This window comes from Pistacia vera, unplaced genomic scaffold (genome assembly GCF_008641045.1).
Source record: "Pistacia vera cultivar Batoury unplaced genomic scaffold, PisVer_v2 Contig200, whole genome shotgun sequence".
In the NCBI taxonomy this organism is placed as follows: Eukaryota; Viridiplantae; Streptophyta; class Magnoliopsida; order Sapindales; family Anacardiaceae; genus Pistacia; species Pistacia vera.
In genome coordinates, this window is record NW_022196003.1 from 296,230 (window position 1) to 311,711 (window position 15,482).

General features: G+C 36.1%; 1 protein-coding gene across 1 annotated transcript; it reads right to left on the reverse strand.

The window, feature by feature from the left end:
* Nucleotides 1-1,391: 1,391 nt before the first annotated feature.
* On the reverse strand, nucleotides 1,392-9,998 carry LOC116128463 (probable terpene synthase 12). Its single transcript, XM_031414184.1, has 6 exons — nucleotides 9,364-9,998; nucleotides 3,290-3,357; nucleotides 2,385-2,976; nucleotides 2,149-2,287; nucleotides 1,800-2,048; nucleotides 1,392-1,709 (listed from the first exon to the last, which is right to left on the reverse strand). Exons 1-6 carry the CDS (start codon nucleotides 9,996-9,998, stop codon nucleotides 1,392-1,394), a joined length of 2,001 nt encoding a protein of 666 aa, XP_031270044.1.
* Between the last annotated feature and the right edge of the window lie 5,484 nt (nucleotides 9,999-15,482).

Consider the following 15,482-nt stretch of genomic DNA (forward strand, 5'->3'; position numbering starts at 1 on the left):
AGTAGAATCAAAGAGATGGTAAAGTAGAATCAAAGAGATGGTAATGTAGGCGGCAAAAATAGAATCAAACAATAAAATTGATTTTGGTTACTAGTAGTATATATTATTTTTAATAAACAATATTTAATGGCTAATATTTTGGTTGCAAAAAAATCCTATTAACAACTATAACTTTAGTTGCCAAAATAACATACCTAAAATTTCAATTTATTTCAAGCGGGAACATGGGGCGCTCAAAATTTACCATACATTTAACAACTAAAATCTTAGTTGCCAAAAGAAAATAATTTATTTCAAGCGGGAATTTAGAGGGCTCAAAATTTACCATACATTTGACAATTAAAATCTTAATTGTCAAAAGAAGATAATTTGCAACTAACTAATTAGTTATGTAATAGTAATTTTAAGTCACAAATTAAAATAATATTTTTTCATTTTACCGGGAGAGTTGGGTTCAAAAAAATTCATCAACTTTTAGCAACTAAATACATTTTAGTTGTTATACATGAGTTTTTGCAACTAATTGTAATATGCAAAAAATAATTAGTTGCCAAATGTATCCTGGGCCCTTTGTAATTATTGTCAAAAGCTTGGATATTTCGGTAATTTTATTATTTTGTAACTAATAAAAATAGTTACAAATTAATTAATAAGTATTTGCATCTAATTTAACAACTACTCAGTAGTTGCAAATAATTGTTTTCTGTAACCATAATTTTAGTTACAGAATCCTTTATTGTAGTTGCCAGTTGTGTTCGCGCAAAAATTGGTAACCAAATAAATTAGTTGCTGATGTGATATTTTGGCAACAAATCACATTAGTGGCAAAATATTAATTTTAGACGCTGAAGGCGAGAATAAATGAGCCGTAGAATTTTATTCCCTTTGGCTGACTAATTGGAGTTTAGTTACTAAATGTGGGGTATCTGTAATTATTTATGTCTGGGTGCAAAAAATACTTTTTCTTGTAGTGACTTCACATTCAGATCATTACTCACACTGAGATTTTGATGTAATCTAAAACTTTCTTTCTCATAAAAAAATTTATTCAAATCTCAGTATGTTTAAATCTGTTTTGGAACATGATCTTAATCTATCATGCTCTTAATATAAGTCTCAAGAAAAACAAAATTCAATTATTATAAATAGTATCTCCTTATTCACAGAACGATAATAGTAAGTACACAATAAATGTTCCTTACAACTTATTCCGTATAAAGGAAAGATTGTAGCACCAGCACCTAAAGTTATCAAGAGATCTCCAAGTGAATGAAACTTTAGTCTTCAGCTAAAAGATATATAATGTATATAACCAATAAATTCTCGGAAGACCATTCCCTGGGTGGTTGACATTCAGCTCGTCAATGTAATTGCCCTTTGGATTCGAAAATTCATTGTGATTTTACTTGTCTTGGCATGATTGCAATGGGATCAATTATTAATGAAAGGACTCTGTTCTTAGCGCTACAATCAGGAGCTCCATGCGAATCTCCATGTTGGTATGTGCAATGGACTATCCGACCGAGATTAAAAGCTGTTTCTACGAAAGCTTCTGCAAATGGATGCTTATCATTCAGATCCTTATTCATTTTGTTCCAAGCTTTCTCAATGAACTTCCTTATTTCTTCCCGAGCTATTTCCTCGGATACGCCCGTTTCATGCATATAGCATAATATTGAACTCGCGGTTTCACCTCTTTCTAGCTCAGCCTGTGTAGCAAAACGCGTAAAAGATATCAATTAGTTATATTAATTAATTAAAACGGCTAAGGATGAGCTTTCCATGGTGAAAAATCATACCTTTGAAGTACTGAAATCATTGCAAAGTCGAAAAATCACAGATGGCCAGCGCAACAGACTATGGTAATTTTCTAATGAGTCAAGTGCCTCCTTGGTGATACTTTGATTCATTAAAAAGTAGGAATGAACCAGAATTAGAGTCCCCGACACTGATCGCCACGCATTGTCAAGATATTCCTCGAACGTTGGCGTGTATTTGTTGAAACTCCATTTTGCTTCTCGTAAAAATGCTTTGCACATATCAACCCACTGAATCAACAGAAAAAGTTTCATTTCTTCGCGTTAGGATGGAGAAATAATACAGAATGCCAACGATACAAGAAATTGAAATTAAGCATTCAAAGAATACCGCTTTCTTTAGGTACGGAATGATGTTCACTCCCTTTTCTTTTAGAGTGTCATAACCCATCTCATTTACACTGTTGTAAAGAGCTAGGAAGCACAATTTCATATAGTCTGGAAGTTTATTCACGCAATTGATATCCCATCTAAAACCACCATTGACAACTTGAAATTAATTTTCAAGTAAACAGAGAATCAGAACTAAAAGTTTTGTTAATTGAAGAATTTTTGTACAATGCAAACCTTTCAAGCACATCCGTAAAGAGCTCTAATTCATCCAGAGAACCATATACGTCATAGATGTCATCAATGATCGTTATAAATGTGGTCACTTTCGTTAAACCTTTACGGCAATTACTAAATTGTGGATCAGGAACCATTCCAACCGTCCAAAAGAAGCATTCCATCAACCTGTCCCGGGCGAAATCCAACTTGTTTGCTAGATCAATTTCCTTCCACCACCTTGACATATCTTTCACATCTTTTTGGTACACTGACTGCACCCTGTTAAAATCCAGCTGGGCAAGTTCAAGTAGTAAGTAATTTGGATCATTTCTTTCGCTGTAGACTTCAATATACCACCGAGCTTCTAGCCTTTGCATTCTATGATGCAATGGAAGCTCCAATGCGTGAGTAACAAGTTGTGATATGGCTGGGTCTACGTTTCTCTGTAGGTCAGTGAGATGTGTTGTTGAAAATTTTTGGGCTTCCTCCAAGAGCTTTTCTTCTTCAAAGGCTAGATATGAAGCCTCATACAAACTTAGCATTCCTTTGATATCCTTGTGTAAGTTAGCCATGTAATTGCCTTTTTGGTCAACGAAAGTCTTGAAGACATCTGTGGTTTACAAAAAAGAAAAATTACATGGTTGACTATTAAGTCCAATAATCATGAGCCAAGTAAGAGAAAGTTGACTTTTCTACTAAGTTAGTATTGATTCTGGAAATAATTTATTTAAACTAAACTCCTCTAAACTTATTTTAATAAATTAACTGCTATAGGATATGCCTTTTTGATTGTTTTCATCAGAACAAAGAACAAAAATATAAAAATAAAGGAACTTAAAAGATATATCCCTTGTCAGAGGCTGCATGCTTAACTAGAGGACTGTGTCAACCAACAAATACATATATTAAGAATGTGAGGATACCTTGAGAGATGTGAAACCATGTTTGCCTAAGAAGCCTGAATCTGAGAGCTGTAGCAGGATTTTGTTTTCTGCTTTCACTTTATCCTCGTACTTTTTCCAAGACAAATTGATTCTATTAAGAGCTTCTTTATGTCCTTGTGAAACGATATCCTAAACCTAGCCGCTGGATGTCATCAATCAGTTCAAGAATGCTCAACAACTCTGTTTTTCATTGTTTACCATACACCTCACCTCCTCTAGCTTTTTTCCTCTGTTCCCGCATTCTTCATCCTATGAAAATTCAAACAATTCGTCATTTCACGGTGCAACTGCAAGATATAGTCTCGGAGTTTATGGTTACTATGCTATGCAATATGGTAATCGGTTACTTTTTCATTGCTTTCCACCCAAAATAAAAAAAAAAAAAAAAAAAAAAAAAAACCAAAAAATATAAACATTAAAAATATTAAAGGAATACATAAACATGAAGAATAGCTTAAGTAAATAGTCACCAGTTCATCAATGCGTAAAGATTGCAGAAAATTGTAACTCCAAATGGTTGGTTGATAATTTGCACATTTTCTCGGATGCGGTGAATGAGGAACTTGTCTGCTCATTGAGCATTTAAGTTGGAGATTCACTGGGGCATTATTTCGAGGTCTTTTAATAAGATGATATCTGGGGGAGTTTGTAAGAGGCAAGGAAGAGAGATGGACTAGTGCCATTGCAATTGTAATGTTTCTAATTCTTAGAGTTTATATGATTGACATAGAGCATATATAAATATCCAGGGTACGAGAGAGGTTATTTTGCTAGACGTTCATGCATGAAATATTCAAAGAAGGTAAGGTTTTTTCCACACGATTAGGTTTGTTGACGCGTGATTTTGAACGCCAACGACTCATACGTGTAAAGTGCTAAGAGGGTCTTAGAAATTACACGTGATGGATTCATGAGATTTGAATATGTGAGATTATATATGTTGCAGAAAACATAAATAATAGGCTAACAAGGGAGGTTTTTATAGTGGTTCGGATGCTCAAACAAGCGACTCCTACATCCACTTTTATTTTATTGATCTCTGACTATTTTTATGATATTGCCCGTAAGGCATACAAAGATGAAGAAATACAGTGTTTACAGAGAGAAAGAATTGAGCTCAAATCTATGCCTAGCTCTCATATGTCCAGCCTCCCTTTTTGGGAAGAGAATTGTTAATTTATACACCTCTGAACTCAATGTAAGGAGTGTTTTGCAAGTTGCCTTGACACATGGAAGGCTCTCGTCCATTCATCTCTTGAAATGAGATAGGGTTGGTATGAACATCTTTGAGGAGATATGGGCTTGGTAGCTAGTACAAAAAGACATTTATTAAGCTGACATAAGCGTAACATTTTAGGTATAACAGAAACCCCCAGTTTTTGGAGTGCGTAATCACGCTTCAGAAACTAAGGTCTTTGACCTGAGTGGCTGCTATACTATAGGTTGCAGTCTCGAACTGAAGAGCTCGAACTATTCCTAGCACGATCAAGTGCTGAGAGCTAGGAGCTGATCGCGATCTGGTAGGAGCTCGACCTGAGAACATAACAAGCTCGCCCTGAGAGCATAACAAGCTCGACCTAAGCATAACGAGCTCTACCTGAGCATAACGAGCTCGACCTCAGAGCATAACGAGCTTCACCTGAAAGCATAACGAGCTCAACCTGAGAGCATAACGAGCTTGACCTCAGCATAACGAGCTCGACCTCAAAGAATAACGAGCTCAACCTGAGCATAACCAGAGCATAACGAGCTCGACTTGAGAGCAAGAGATCAGCGATCTAAATATGCGATTTGAAGCTAAAGATCAGCGATCTGAAGCCGAAGATCAGGATGACCTGAGCGTGCAATCTGCGATCTAGCCAAGCGATTGAAGAATTCTGACGTGTGCGATATGCTATCTGGCCACGCGATCGAAGAACTCTGACGCATGCGATCTGCGATCTGGCCACGCGATTGGAGAATTCTGACACGTGCGATCTGTCATCTGGCCACGCGATTGGAGAATTCTAACGCGTGCAATCTATGATCTGGCCACGAGATCGGAGAACTCTGATGCGTGCAACCTGTGATCTGGCCAAGCGATTGGAGAATTCTAACGTGTGTGATCTGCAATCTGGCCACGCAATTGGAGAATTCTAACGCGGGCTTGAGATCTGAGCACGCCATCAGGGAACTTGGATGCGGGTTTGAGACCTGCATGGGCCACCAAACTGTTGACACGTGATTTTGGACGCCAACGACTCGCACGTGCAAAGTGCTAAGAGGGTCTTAGAAATTACACGTGATGGATCCATGAAATTTGAATATGGAGCTGAGATTATATATGTTACAAAAAACATAAATAATAGGCTAACAAGAAAGGTTTTTATAGTGGTTCGGATGCTCAAACAAGCGACTCCTACATTCACTTTTATTTTATTGATCTTTGACTATTTCTATGATATTGTCTGTAAAGTATACAAAGATGAAGAAATACAGTGTTTATAGAGAGAAAGAATTGAGCTCAAATCTATGCCTAGCTCTCATATGCCCAACCTCCCTTTTCGGGAAGAGAAGTACAAATTTATACACCTCTGAACTCAATGTAAAGAGTGTTTTGTAAGTTGCCTTGACACATGGAAGACTCTCGTCCATTCATCTCTTGAAATGAGATAGGGTTGGTATGAAATATAAATATCTTTGAGGAGATATGAGCTTGACAGCTAGTACAAAAAAATATTTATTAAGTTGACATAAACGTGACTTTTTAGGTATAACAAGGTTGGAATTATTATATTTGTTAAATGCACAATGTGACTTATGTATAATAATCATCTCATCTCACCATCAACATGTATATCACGGGGAATTTTAAATTAGCTCCCGACTTGGACTTAGAATCATAAAACTCCGTACCTAACATCTGTTACTGTTAGCTCCCGTTAACAATGTGTACACAATTTTCTCTTTACCCTCTTATTAATTAAAAAATAATAATCAGAGTTATATCCAAAGAATCAACTGATAACAACAATAATAAATTAATGGACTGAAATCCCTTAACTAACAATACAAAAATCACAAATAAAACTCAAGTCTTTTGCTTTTTACTCGAGCCGAAAATCTAAAGCATCGCTCAACAAGTAATTTAATTAGTCTTCTAATAAAACTAGACATCCTGATCATTACTCGTACTGAGATTTTGTTAAACTTTAAAACTTATTTCGAAACTCAACATATGTGTTTTGGAATAGTTTTTAGCATAAATCATTTTTTACAAGATGGATTCATGCATATTTCTAGGATCTCGTTAACATTAACCAGTGTCACTTAAAACTTTAAGAACAGTAAAAGGGTAGTTTTTATTAAACTCCAGTACTAGGTTTGGTCTAGAAACCTTTAACTACAAAAATAAGTGACAAAACTCTATACCTAACAGTTAACATTTCTGTCGACGGTGTAAGGTTCCGCGTCTATATAAATAAAAACAAATACAGCTAACAATTATATTCAATGACTCAAAACATGGTAAAGAATAAAAAAGTATAAGATATTACCAAATTACATTAAAATAAGAACTAAACATGTTTTAAATGAACAGAAAAAGGCACTTAAAAAGTATGCAAAAATTAAAGATCTTACATTTTACTAATGCAAACAAATCTTCCGTTTAATTAAAGTATTAGGATCAGAATTCAGAATCAATTTTATATTAGTTAAATTTTTAGTCTTCTTATTGATATATTTTTTTTTAAATAATCTTAAAATGTAAAATTTTACTTCTCTTTGTAATATATAAAAATAATATAAAATTGTTCTTGAACCTAAATTTGTAAGGGTCAGTAATTTGTAAATTTGTTACTACATATCACAATGTGAATAAAAAATTAAACATCATACGAGTCGTATATAAACGATGAAATTACAATTAATAAAAATATCTAATATTAAGTTTAAGTCTACTCCCAATCTCTCCTAACATATTTTTTATTGAGTTTCTCTATCCATCATTATCCAAGATAAAGACTTGGAAAAGAAAAAGAAGATTACAAGAAAATTACTTAGTCTTAACGCGATACACAGGTTGTGAAGGGTATTTAATTTTGTTTATATTATTTTATAGGTAACAATCTATGATTTTAAGGGCAAGTACGTAAAACTAAATGGACTAAGGACGATTATTGATATATATTTTTTTGTACCTTGACAACTTCTGTTTTACTTTACAGTCATACGAAGATCAAATAAGACTAAAGAAGTGTTCGTATTACAATGAAGAGTTTCAGAACAGGAATGTTAAGAGAATAAGAGTTGGGTAACTTTGCCAAAAAAAAAAAGAAGTATAATATATTTATAATTAATTTTATTAAAAATTGGAATTTACAAAAAGGTTTGATGGTACTCAAGTAATACTAATACCACTCGTAATGTAGAGTAAGAAATATAAATAAATGATACAAGATGTTTAGAGAAATAAATGATACCAGGTTGAACTTAAAGTCATTTGTAATGGCTCACGGAGATTCAAAATTCTTATCAGTAACATTAATAATACATACACAATTATTATTACAAAGAACTATTTCACATACATGAATAATGACCTTGCCTTGATTACATGACATTTGATTAATATTAGGACTCTTTTGTTAGCTCTAACATCTGGAGCTCCATGTCCATCTCCATTTTTGTATGTGCGATGGGCTTATCTGAGCAAGATTAGTCGCTGTTTCCCCAAAAGCTTCTGCAAATGGACGCTTATTACTCAGATCCTTATTCATTTGTTTCCAGGTTTTCGCAATGAGCTTCCTTATATCTTCCTGATCCCAAGGAACTTCCTCTGATGAACCTGTGTCTTGCATATAGCATGATTGAAAGTATTATGAAGCCAAACGATGTCAATTCCTGGGAACAAAAGTGGTAACAACGGCGAAGTTCAAGCACTGCTTGAACTTACTTCACATCAGTTAGTCAATTCTTGGAGCTAAGAACAAATATGAGAGAAACTTACTGCACTAAAGGAGGTTCAGCAAAAAGGGGAAAGGCAGAATGTTGGCTTCAAGGTGGAGACTGAAAGTATTATGAAGCCAAACGGTGTCGTTCTCAGTTTATTTGAAGAAGTGAATCCTAGATGTTGATTCAAGACAGATCGTGCAACTCACATTTGTTGACAGTCAATAATATAAAAGGGGGCAAAACAGTAATAAGTTTTTATCGGGTTAGTCTTCTCTGTTAGGGTTCATTCTTTGAGTGTTTGAGAAACTGATTAGGGCTTAATTGCTGGGGCTATTTCGTTGTAATTCTGAGCAGGATTAGATTGAAGACTGTGTTTCCTTTTGAGGCTAGATTAGTGCTCTGAAATCTTGTGAGTTGTAGGTACGAATTAGAGTGATTAAGTATGGGTAGTTGTATTGTTCAGATTTAGTAGATTGAGCTTGTAATCGTTGTGTAACTGTTGAATAGTCCTAGTGCAGTAAGTTTTCATATTTTGGAGCTCAACGTGGATGTAATCTATCCAACATTGGATAGATGAACCATGATAAATATCGTCTTGTGTGTGTGTGTGATTCTTGGTTCTTGTTTGTGTTGAATTGATTCGTAGATTGACTGAATCAGACTCAGGTTACTGTTAAACAATCCAAAGAAATAAAAAAAAAAGAGGAGGCTAGGGTTTCATTGATACTGCACAATGCAATTGAATACAAAAAGAATAATTTAACCTAAATACAAAGAGACTATATATAGGCTAAACAAAGGAAATAATGAAAAGACATATCTACCTTTAATAAACAATAAAACAAAATAACCCTTTATTTTTTAACATCTCCCCTCAAACTCACGATGTGGCGGCTACAAGCATCGAGAGTTTGCCAACTAGAAAACGAAAATGGGAAATAGAATGCGACTTGGTAAAGAAATTTGCAATCTGCAAAGAAGAAGAAACAAAGGGCAAGGTAATGGTGCCATGCTTGAGATGATGACGAGTAAGGTGACAATCGATCTCAATGTGCTTAGTTCGTTCATGAAAAACCGAGTTGTGAGCAATCTAAATAGAACTCTGGTTGTCACAATACATAGGAGTGGGATGAGAAAGAGAAACTCCCATATCTGCAAATAACCAACGTAACCAAACAATCTCTTTGGTAGTAGATGCCATAGCACGATATTCTACTTCAGTTGAAGATTGAGAAACAATGGATTGTTTCTTGCACTTCCAAGAAATAAGATAATCACCCAAAAAGATACAGAAACCAGTAATAGACTTGCGATCTATGGGATCACTGTCATGATCAGCATCAGAGTATGCACACAACTCCAAGGAAGAGGTGGATGGAAGTGAAAGACTCTGAAAGATTGTACCCCGAAGATACCGAAACATACAAAGAACAGCTGCCCAATGAACTGTAGTAGGAGAAGCAACAAACTGACTAACAACATGAACAGCATATGCAATATCTAGACGAGTAATAGTGAGATATACCAAGCTCCCAATGATAGTACAGTATAAAGTAAGATCTGACAAAGGTAAACCATCAGAAGAAGAATACTTTGCGTTAACCTCAATCAGAGTATCTACAGTCTTATTATCAGTAAGTCTAGCATGCTCAAGAATATCTGCAACATATTTCGACTGAGAAAGAAGATAACCTCTAGGTGAGTAGGCTACCTCAATACCCAAGAAATATCGTAGAGAACCCAAATCCTTCATTTCAAACTATCTAGCTAACTCTGTCTTCAAAACTGAAATACCATCAATATCATCACCAGTAATAATCATGTCATCAACATATAAAGATAGAATGATATGACCTGCATCAGTGCACTTAACAAAAAGAGTAGAATCGTGACTACTAGAAGCAAATCCAAGGGAAGAGATCACAACAGAAAATTTCTCAAACCAAGCATGAGGTGCTTGTTTAAGACCATATAACGCTTTCTTGAGCTTGCAAACATACCCAGAATCATGTGAAACACCAGGAGGGGGCGCCATATAAACTTCTTCTTGAAGATCTCCATTCAAGAAGGCATTTTTAACATCAAGTTGAGAGATATGCCACTGATGAACCGAAGCTACTATAATAAGAGTACGAATAATAGTCATTTTTGCAATAGGAGCAAATGTCTCCTCATAATCCATACCATACTGTTGAGAGTACCCTTTTGCAACCAACCTAACTTTGTATCGCTCAATAGATCCGTCAGAATTAGTCTTGATCTTATACACCCAACGAAAACCAACAACAGTCTTACCAGGAGGTAAAGGAACCAAATCCCAAGTACCTATCTTATGCAAAGCAGAAAGTTCCTCATCTATAGCTTGCTACCAAAGAGGATCAAGAATTGTCTCTTAATAGGAAGAAGGCTCAGAGAGACAATGAATAGAGGCTAAAAAGGAAGCAAAAGATGAAGAATAACAAGAATAAGCAAAATCTGGTAACTTTGTGGACTTACGAATGCGTATGGATTGACGTAGAGGTGGATCCACAATCTCAGACGGAGCTTGAGGGACCATAGGAAAAGAAGGAGCTTCAAGTATGCTGGAGAGTAAAGTGTCAGTACCTGCAGAATGATCAGTACGAATTGGTCGAGTATAATGTAAAGTAACGGGGTAAAAACATGAGAATGGGTATTTGAAGTACTAGGAACCTGAGATGACAAACTATTAGAATCCTCAACAAAAGGATCTATACGAATAAGATCAGATCTAGTCAAGTTATGAGTAATGGATGGAATAGAAAAGAAAGGTATATGCTCAAGAAAAACAACATGACGAGACACAAAGTTTCTAAGTTATTGGATCAAAACAACAATATCCCTTTTTACCTTCACCATAACCAAGAAAGACACAAATAGCAGATTGAGAGGACAACTTGCTGCGTTCTACATGAGGACGAAGAATGAAACAAGTACAACAAAAAACTCTAAAGAAAGAATAATCAGGAGCATACCCATACAACTTTTCGAAAAGAGAAAAACCTAAAATATGAGAAGATGGAATTGTATTAATCCAACCTACAGCAGTAAGAACAACTTCACCCCAAAACACACTAGGAACAGAAGTAGACAACAAGAGAGAACGAGCAGTTTCAACGATGTGCCTATGTTTTCTTTCAGCAACACCATTTTGCTCAAGAGTATCTGTACACGAGGTTTGGTGAACAGTTCCATCTAATGCAAGCAACTCACAAAATTTATTAGATGTGTATTCCCCACCCAAATCACACCTAAAACATTTGATAACAGCAGAATGTTGAGTTTTGACAAGAGCTTGAAAGGTTGTATATGTCTCAAAGAATTCAGAACGATGTTTCATTAAATAAACCCAACAATAACGAGTATGATCATCAATAAAAGAAACATAATATCGAGACCCTCCTTTTATGGCAACAGGAGAAGGTCCCCATACATCAGAATGAATCAAATCAAATAGAGATGAAGAAACAGAAATACTTCGATTAAAAGGTAAAGCTAAAAATTTTGCTAATTTACATCCACTACAATAAAAAATATCACAAGTTTGCAAATTTCCTAAAGCCCCTGTGGATGCCAAAAATCTCAAACGAGAAGACGAAACATGACCTAAACGAGAATGCCATAAATAAAAACTAGAAGAAGAAGGACTCAAATGAAAAGAAGACAAATCAACACTAGTAGCAGTAGCATCAACACTAGTACTAGTAGCAGTAGCATCAACACTAGTAGCAGCAGCAACTAGCACTTTTAACTCATCCAAAATATATAGTCCCCCCTTCCTACGGCCTGTCCCAATCAGCTTCCGAGACTGCAGATCCTGCACATAACAAGAAGAAGAGGAAAAGGTGACTAAATTACCATAATCACATAACTGACCAACAGAAGCAAGATTTAATGTAAGTTTTGGAATATGATAAACATTAGAGAGAGACAAGTGAGGTGTGACAATAGAACCAACACCTACTAAAGGCATAGGAGTGCCATCAGCAGTCATGACAGGAATAGAAGACGAAGGAGACATAGAAGCAAAAGATGAAGAATCTAGAGACATATGATGTGAAGCACCAGAATCCAAGACCCATACAGAATGTGACATACATGAAGAACTATGAAGGAATTAACCTACGGAAGAAGAAGCAAACATAGCTTGTGGTTGTAAGGAGAGAAACTTCTGAAATTGCTCAGCCAGAGTACTAGGATTGGTGAAAGGACCTGCTGAAACTACTGCTGCAGTATTAGACTGTGGTGGTCTGTAACCCTGAGGTGGTCTATGAGCATTAGATTGTGACTGGTTGCCAGGCTTCTAAGCTTGAGATTGCCGCTGCGATTGATTCTGTTGTCTCAACTTAGGACACTAAGCCTTCCAATGACCTTTTTGCTTACAGAAACTACACTCGTCGAAGGCAACCCTTGTGTAAGGCTTATTCTGATTATTAAAGAATGGCTTAGAAGGTACTGCTAACACAGAAGGATTAGAAGTAGAAAGAATTCCCTTTTCAGAATAAGACTTAAGACATATTTCTTCAGCTGATAACTCACTGACAATTGAGTCAACAGAAGGAAGTGGAGAACAATGCAAAATTGAACCTCTAAGTCCTTCAAAATCACTGCAAAGTGCCGTTAAAAATCGTACCAACCGTTGCTGCTCTCTATGAGCAATATAGGCACCACATGCCTTTAATTCTGCAGATTCTATAAGAGCCAATTGATCCGAAAGATCTATCATAGCAGAATAAAACTCATGAACACTCATATTCTTCTGCTGAAGAGCTCGTATGTCATTCTCCAATTGATACTACTTTGCAAAATTTGATTGAGTAAATAACCTTTGCAGATGATCCCAAACCTCATTTGTTGTCTCATACTTCGCCAACTGTGTACCTATGGAATGCTCAACAGAATTGTTAATCCAAGTAATAATTTTTGCATTGTTTGCTTCTCAGGCATCTATCAAAGCAACATAACCCAGTTGCGAATGAGAATTGAGAGGGAAAAAATTAGGAGAGTAAAGTTTAAGAGTAAAGTTGTTTACTATTGACTTTCACTAATTGAACAGAAAAAGGTTACAGCTCTATTATATACACAAGTCTAATACACGTGAGTAACATATTGCAACTTACAACAATACACGTGTAAGTAACAAATTATAACTTGCAGCTTAGGCTAAAGTCATTTATCAGTAACCTAAACATCATGAATCACTACATACACTAATCCTAACATCTTCCCTTAAACCAAACTTCCATAATCTTGTTTTTTTGACAACTGAGATGAGCTTCTGTACTTGCATGAGACGAGCTTCTGTATTTGCATGAGACGAGCTGCTTGTAACAACCAGTTCATCACGAGCTGATGTTGGACTTATGTTCCTGATCGTAAGCAACTTTCAACACTTCTGAAACTACTTTAATACAAACTTCACCAACCAGCAAAAAAACTTCAACTCAGCAAATTCAGCGAGCTGCTTATAGCAACCAGTTCGCCACGAGCTGCTGCATTTTCATGAGACGAGCTGTTTGTAGCAACCAGTTCATCACGAGCTGATGTTGGGCTTATGTTCCTGATTGTAAGCAACTTTCAACACTTCTAAAACTACTTTAATATGAACTTCACCAACCAGCAAAAAAACTTCAACTCAACAAATTCAGCAGATTCAACACTTTAATACAAATTTCACCAACCAGCAAAAACAACTTCAACTCAATACTTCTGAATACTAGACTAACTTCAACCACCATCAAACAAATAAGCAACTTACAAAACTAAACTCCAAAACAACAGGATTTTAACCCTACAAACTCCAATAATAGAACACAAGCAACACAGAACATCAGTAGCAAGTTGTTTAGCAGCAGATTGATTAAACTGATGGAGTGGCTCTGACAGTGAGCTTTTCTCGAAAGGTTACAAACTTGGAGGCTGGCAATGCTTTAGTAAGCACATCTGCTTTTCGAAATTCAGTAGGAACATACTGAACTTTCAGTTTGTTGTCAGTAACTTGATTTCTCACATAATGAGCATCAAGCTCAATGTGTTTTGTCCTGCCATGAAACACAGGAATTGAGGCTAAGGAACCAACACTTTGGTTGTCACACCAAATAATAGGAATACCAGAAAGTTGCAGTTCAAGCTCAGTGAACAAACTGCAAAACCAGACAATCTCAGTTGATCCTTGTGCAAGGGCTCGATACTTTGCTTCAGTAGATGACAGAGCAACAACTCTTTGTTCTGTTTTCTAGAAAACCACTGAATTAGGTTGGATCCAAGGAACACACAGTAGCCACTGGTTGATCTTCTGTCATGCAAGCTGCTGGCCCAGTCAGCATCAGTGAAACATTCCAGCAGAAACAGATGACTTTTAGTGAAGTGAACTCCATAATTAGAAGTTCCTTTAACATATCTCAGCAGCCTCTTACAGGCCTGCCAGTGAAGCTGTGTTGGGGCCTTTAAAAACTGGCTCAGTTTATTAACTAAATAAGCAATGTCTGATCTAGACAGGATAAGATATTGCAGGGCTCCAATGGTACTACGGTAAAGAGTAGGATTATCAAATGGATCACTGTCATCAGGAGTGAGTTTAGAGCCAACTGCCATTGGAGTAGAACATGGTTTGCAATCAACCATTTTGGTTTTGATGAGAATGTCCTTTGCATACTTTTCTTGATTCATGTGAAGACCAGATGCATCTCGGGTAACCTCGAAACCCAAAAAATATTTTAAAGATCCAAGAATCTTCAAAGCAAACTGAGTGTTAAGTTTCTGGACAGTGTCTTGAATCAGCTGTGGAGTATTTCCTGTCAAGAGTATATCATCCACATATACTAAGACATACATTACTTGATCTTGACTGTGGAAAATAAACAGGCTTGGATCAGCCACTGAATTTACAAAACCCCAATCTAGAAATGTTGCCTTAAGTTTGTCAAACTAAGCTCTTGGAGCCTGTTTCAACCCATAGAGTGCCTTTTTCAGCCTGCATACATGATGAGGAGTGACAGAATCTACAAACCCTTCTGGCTATACCATATATACATTTTCAGCTAATTCACCAGTCAAGAATGCATTGTTAATATCTACCTGCTGAATGTCCCATTCATGGCTCACAGCTAGACTGAGAATGACTCTAGCAGTGGGGGATTTAACAATTGAACTGAAGGTTTTCAGGTAGTCAATTCCAGGGGTTTGCTGGAAACCCTTTGCAACTAATCTTGCCTTGAAC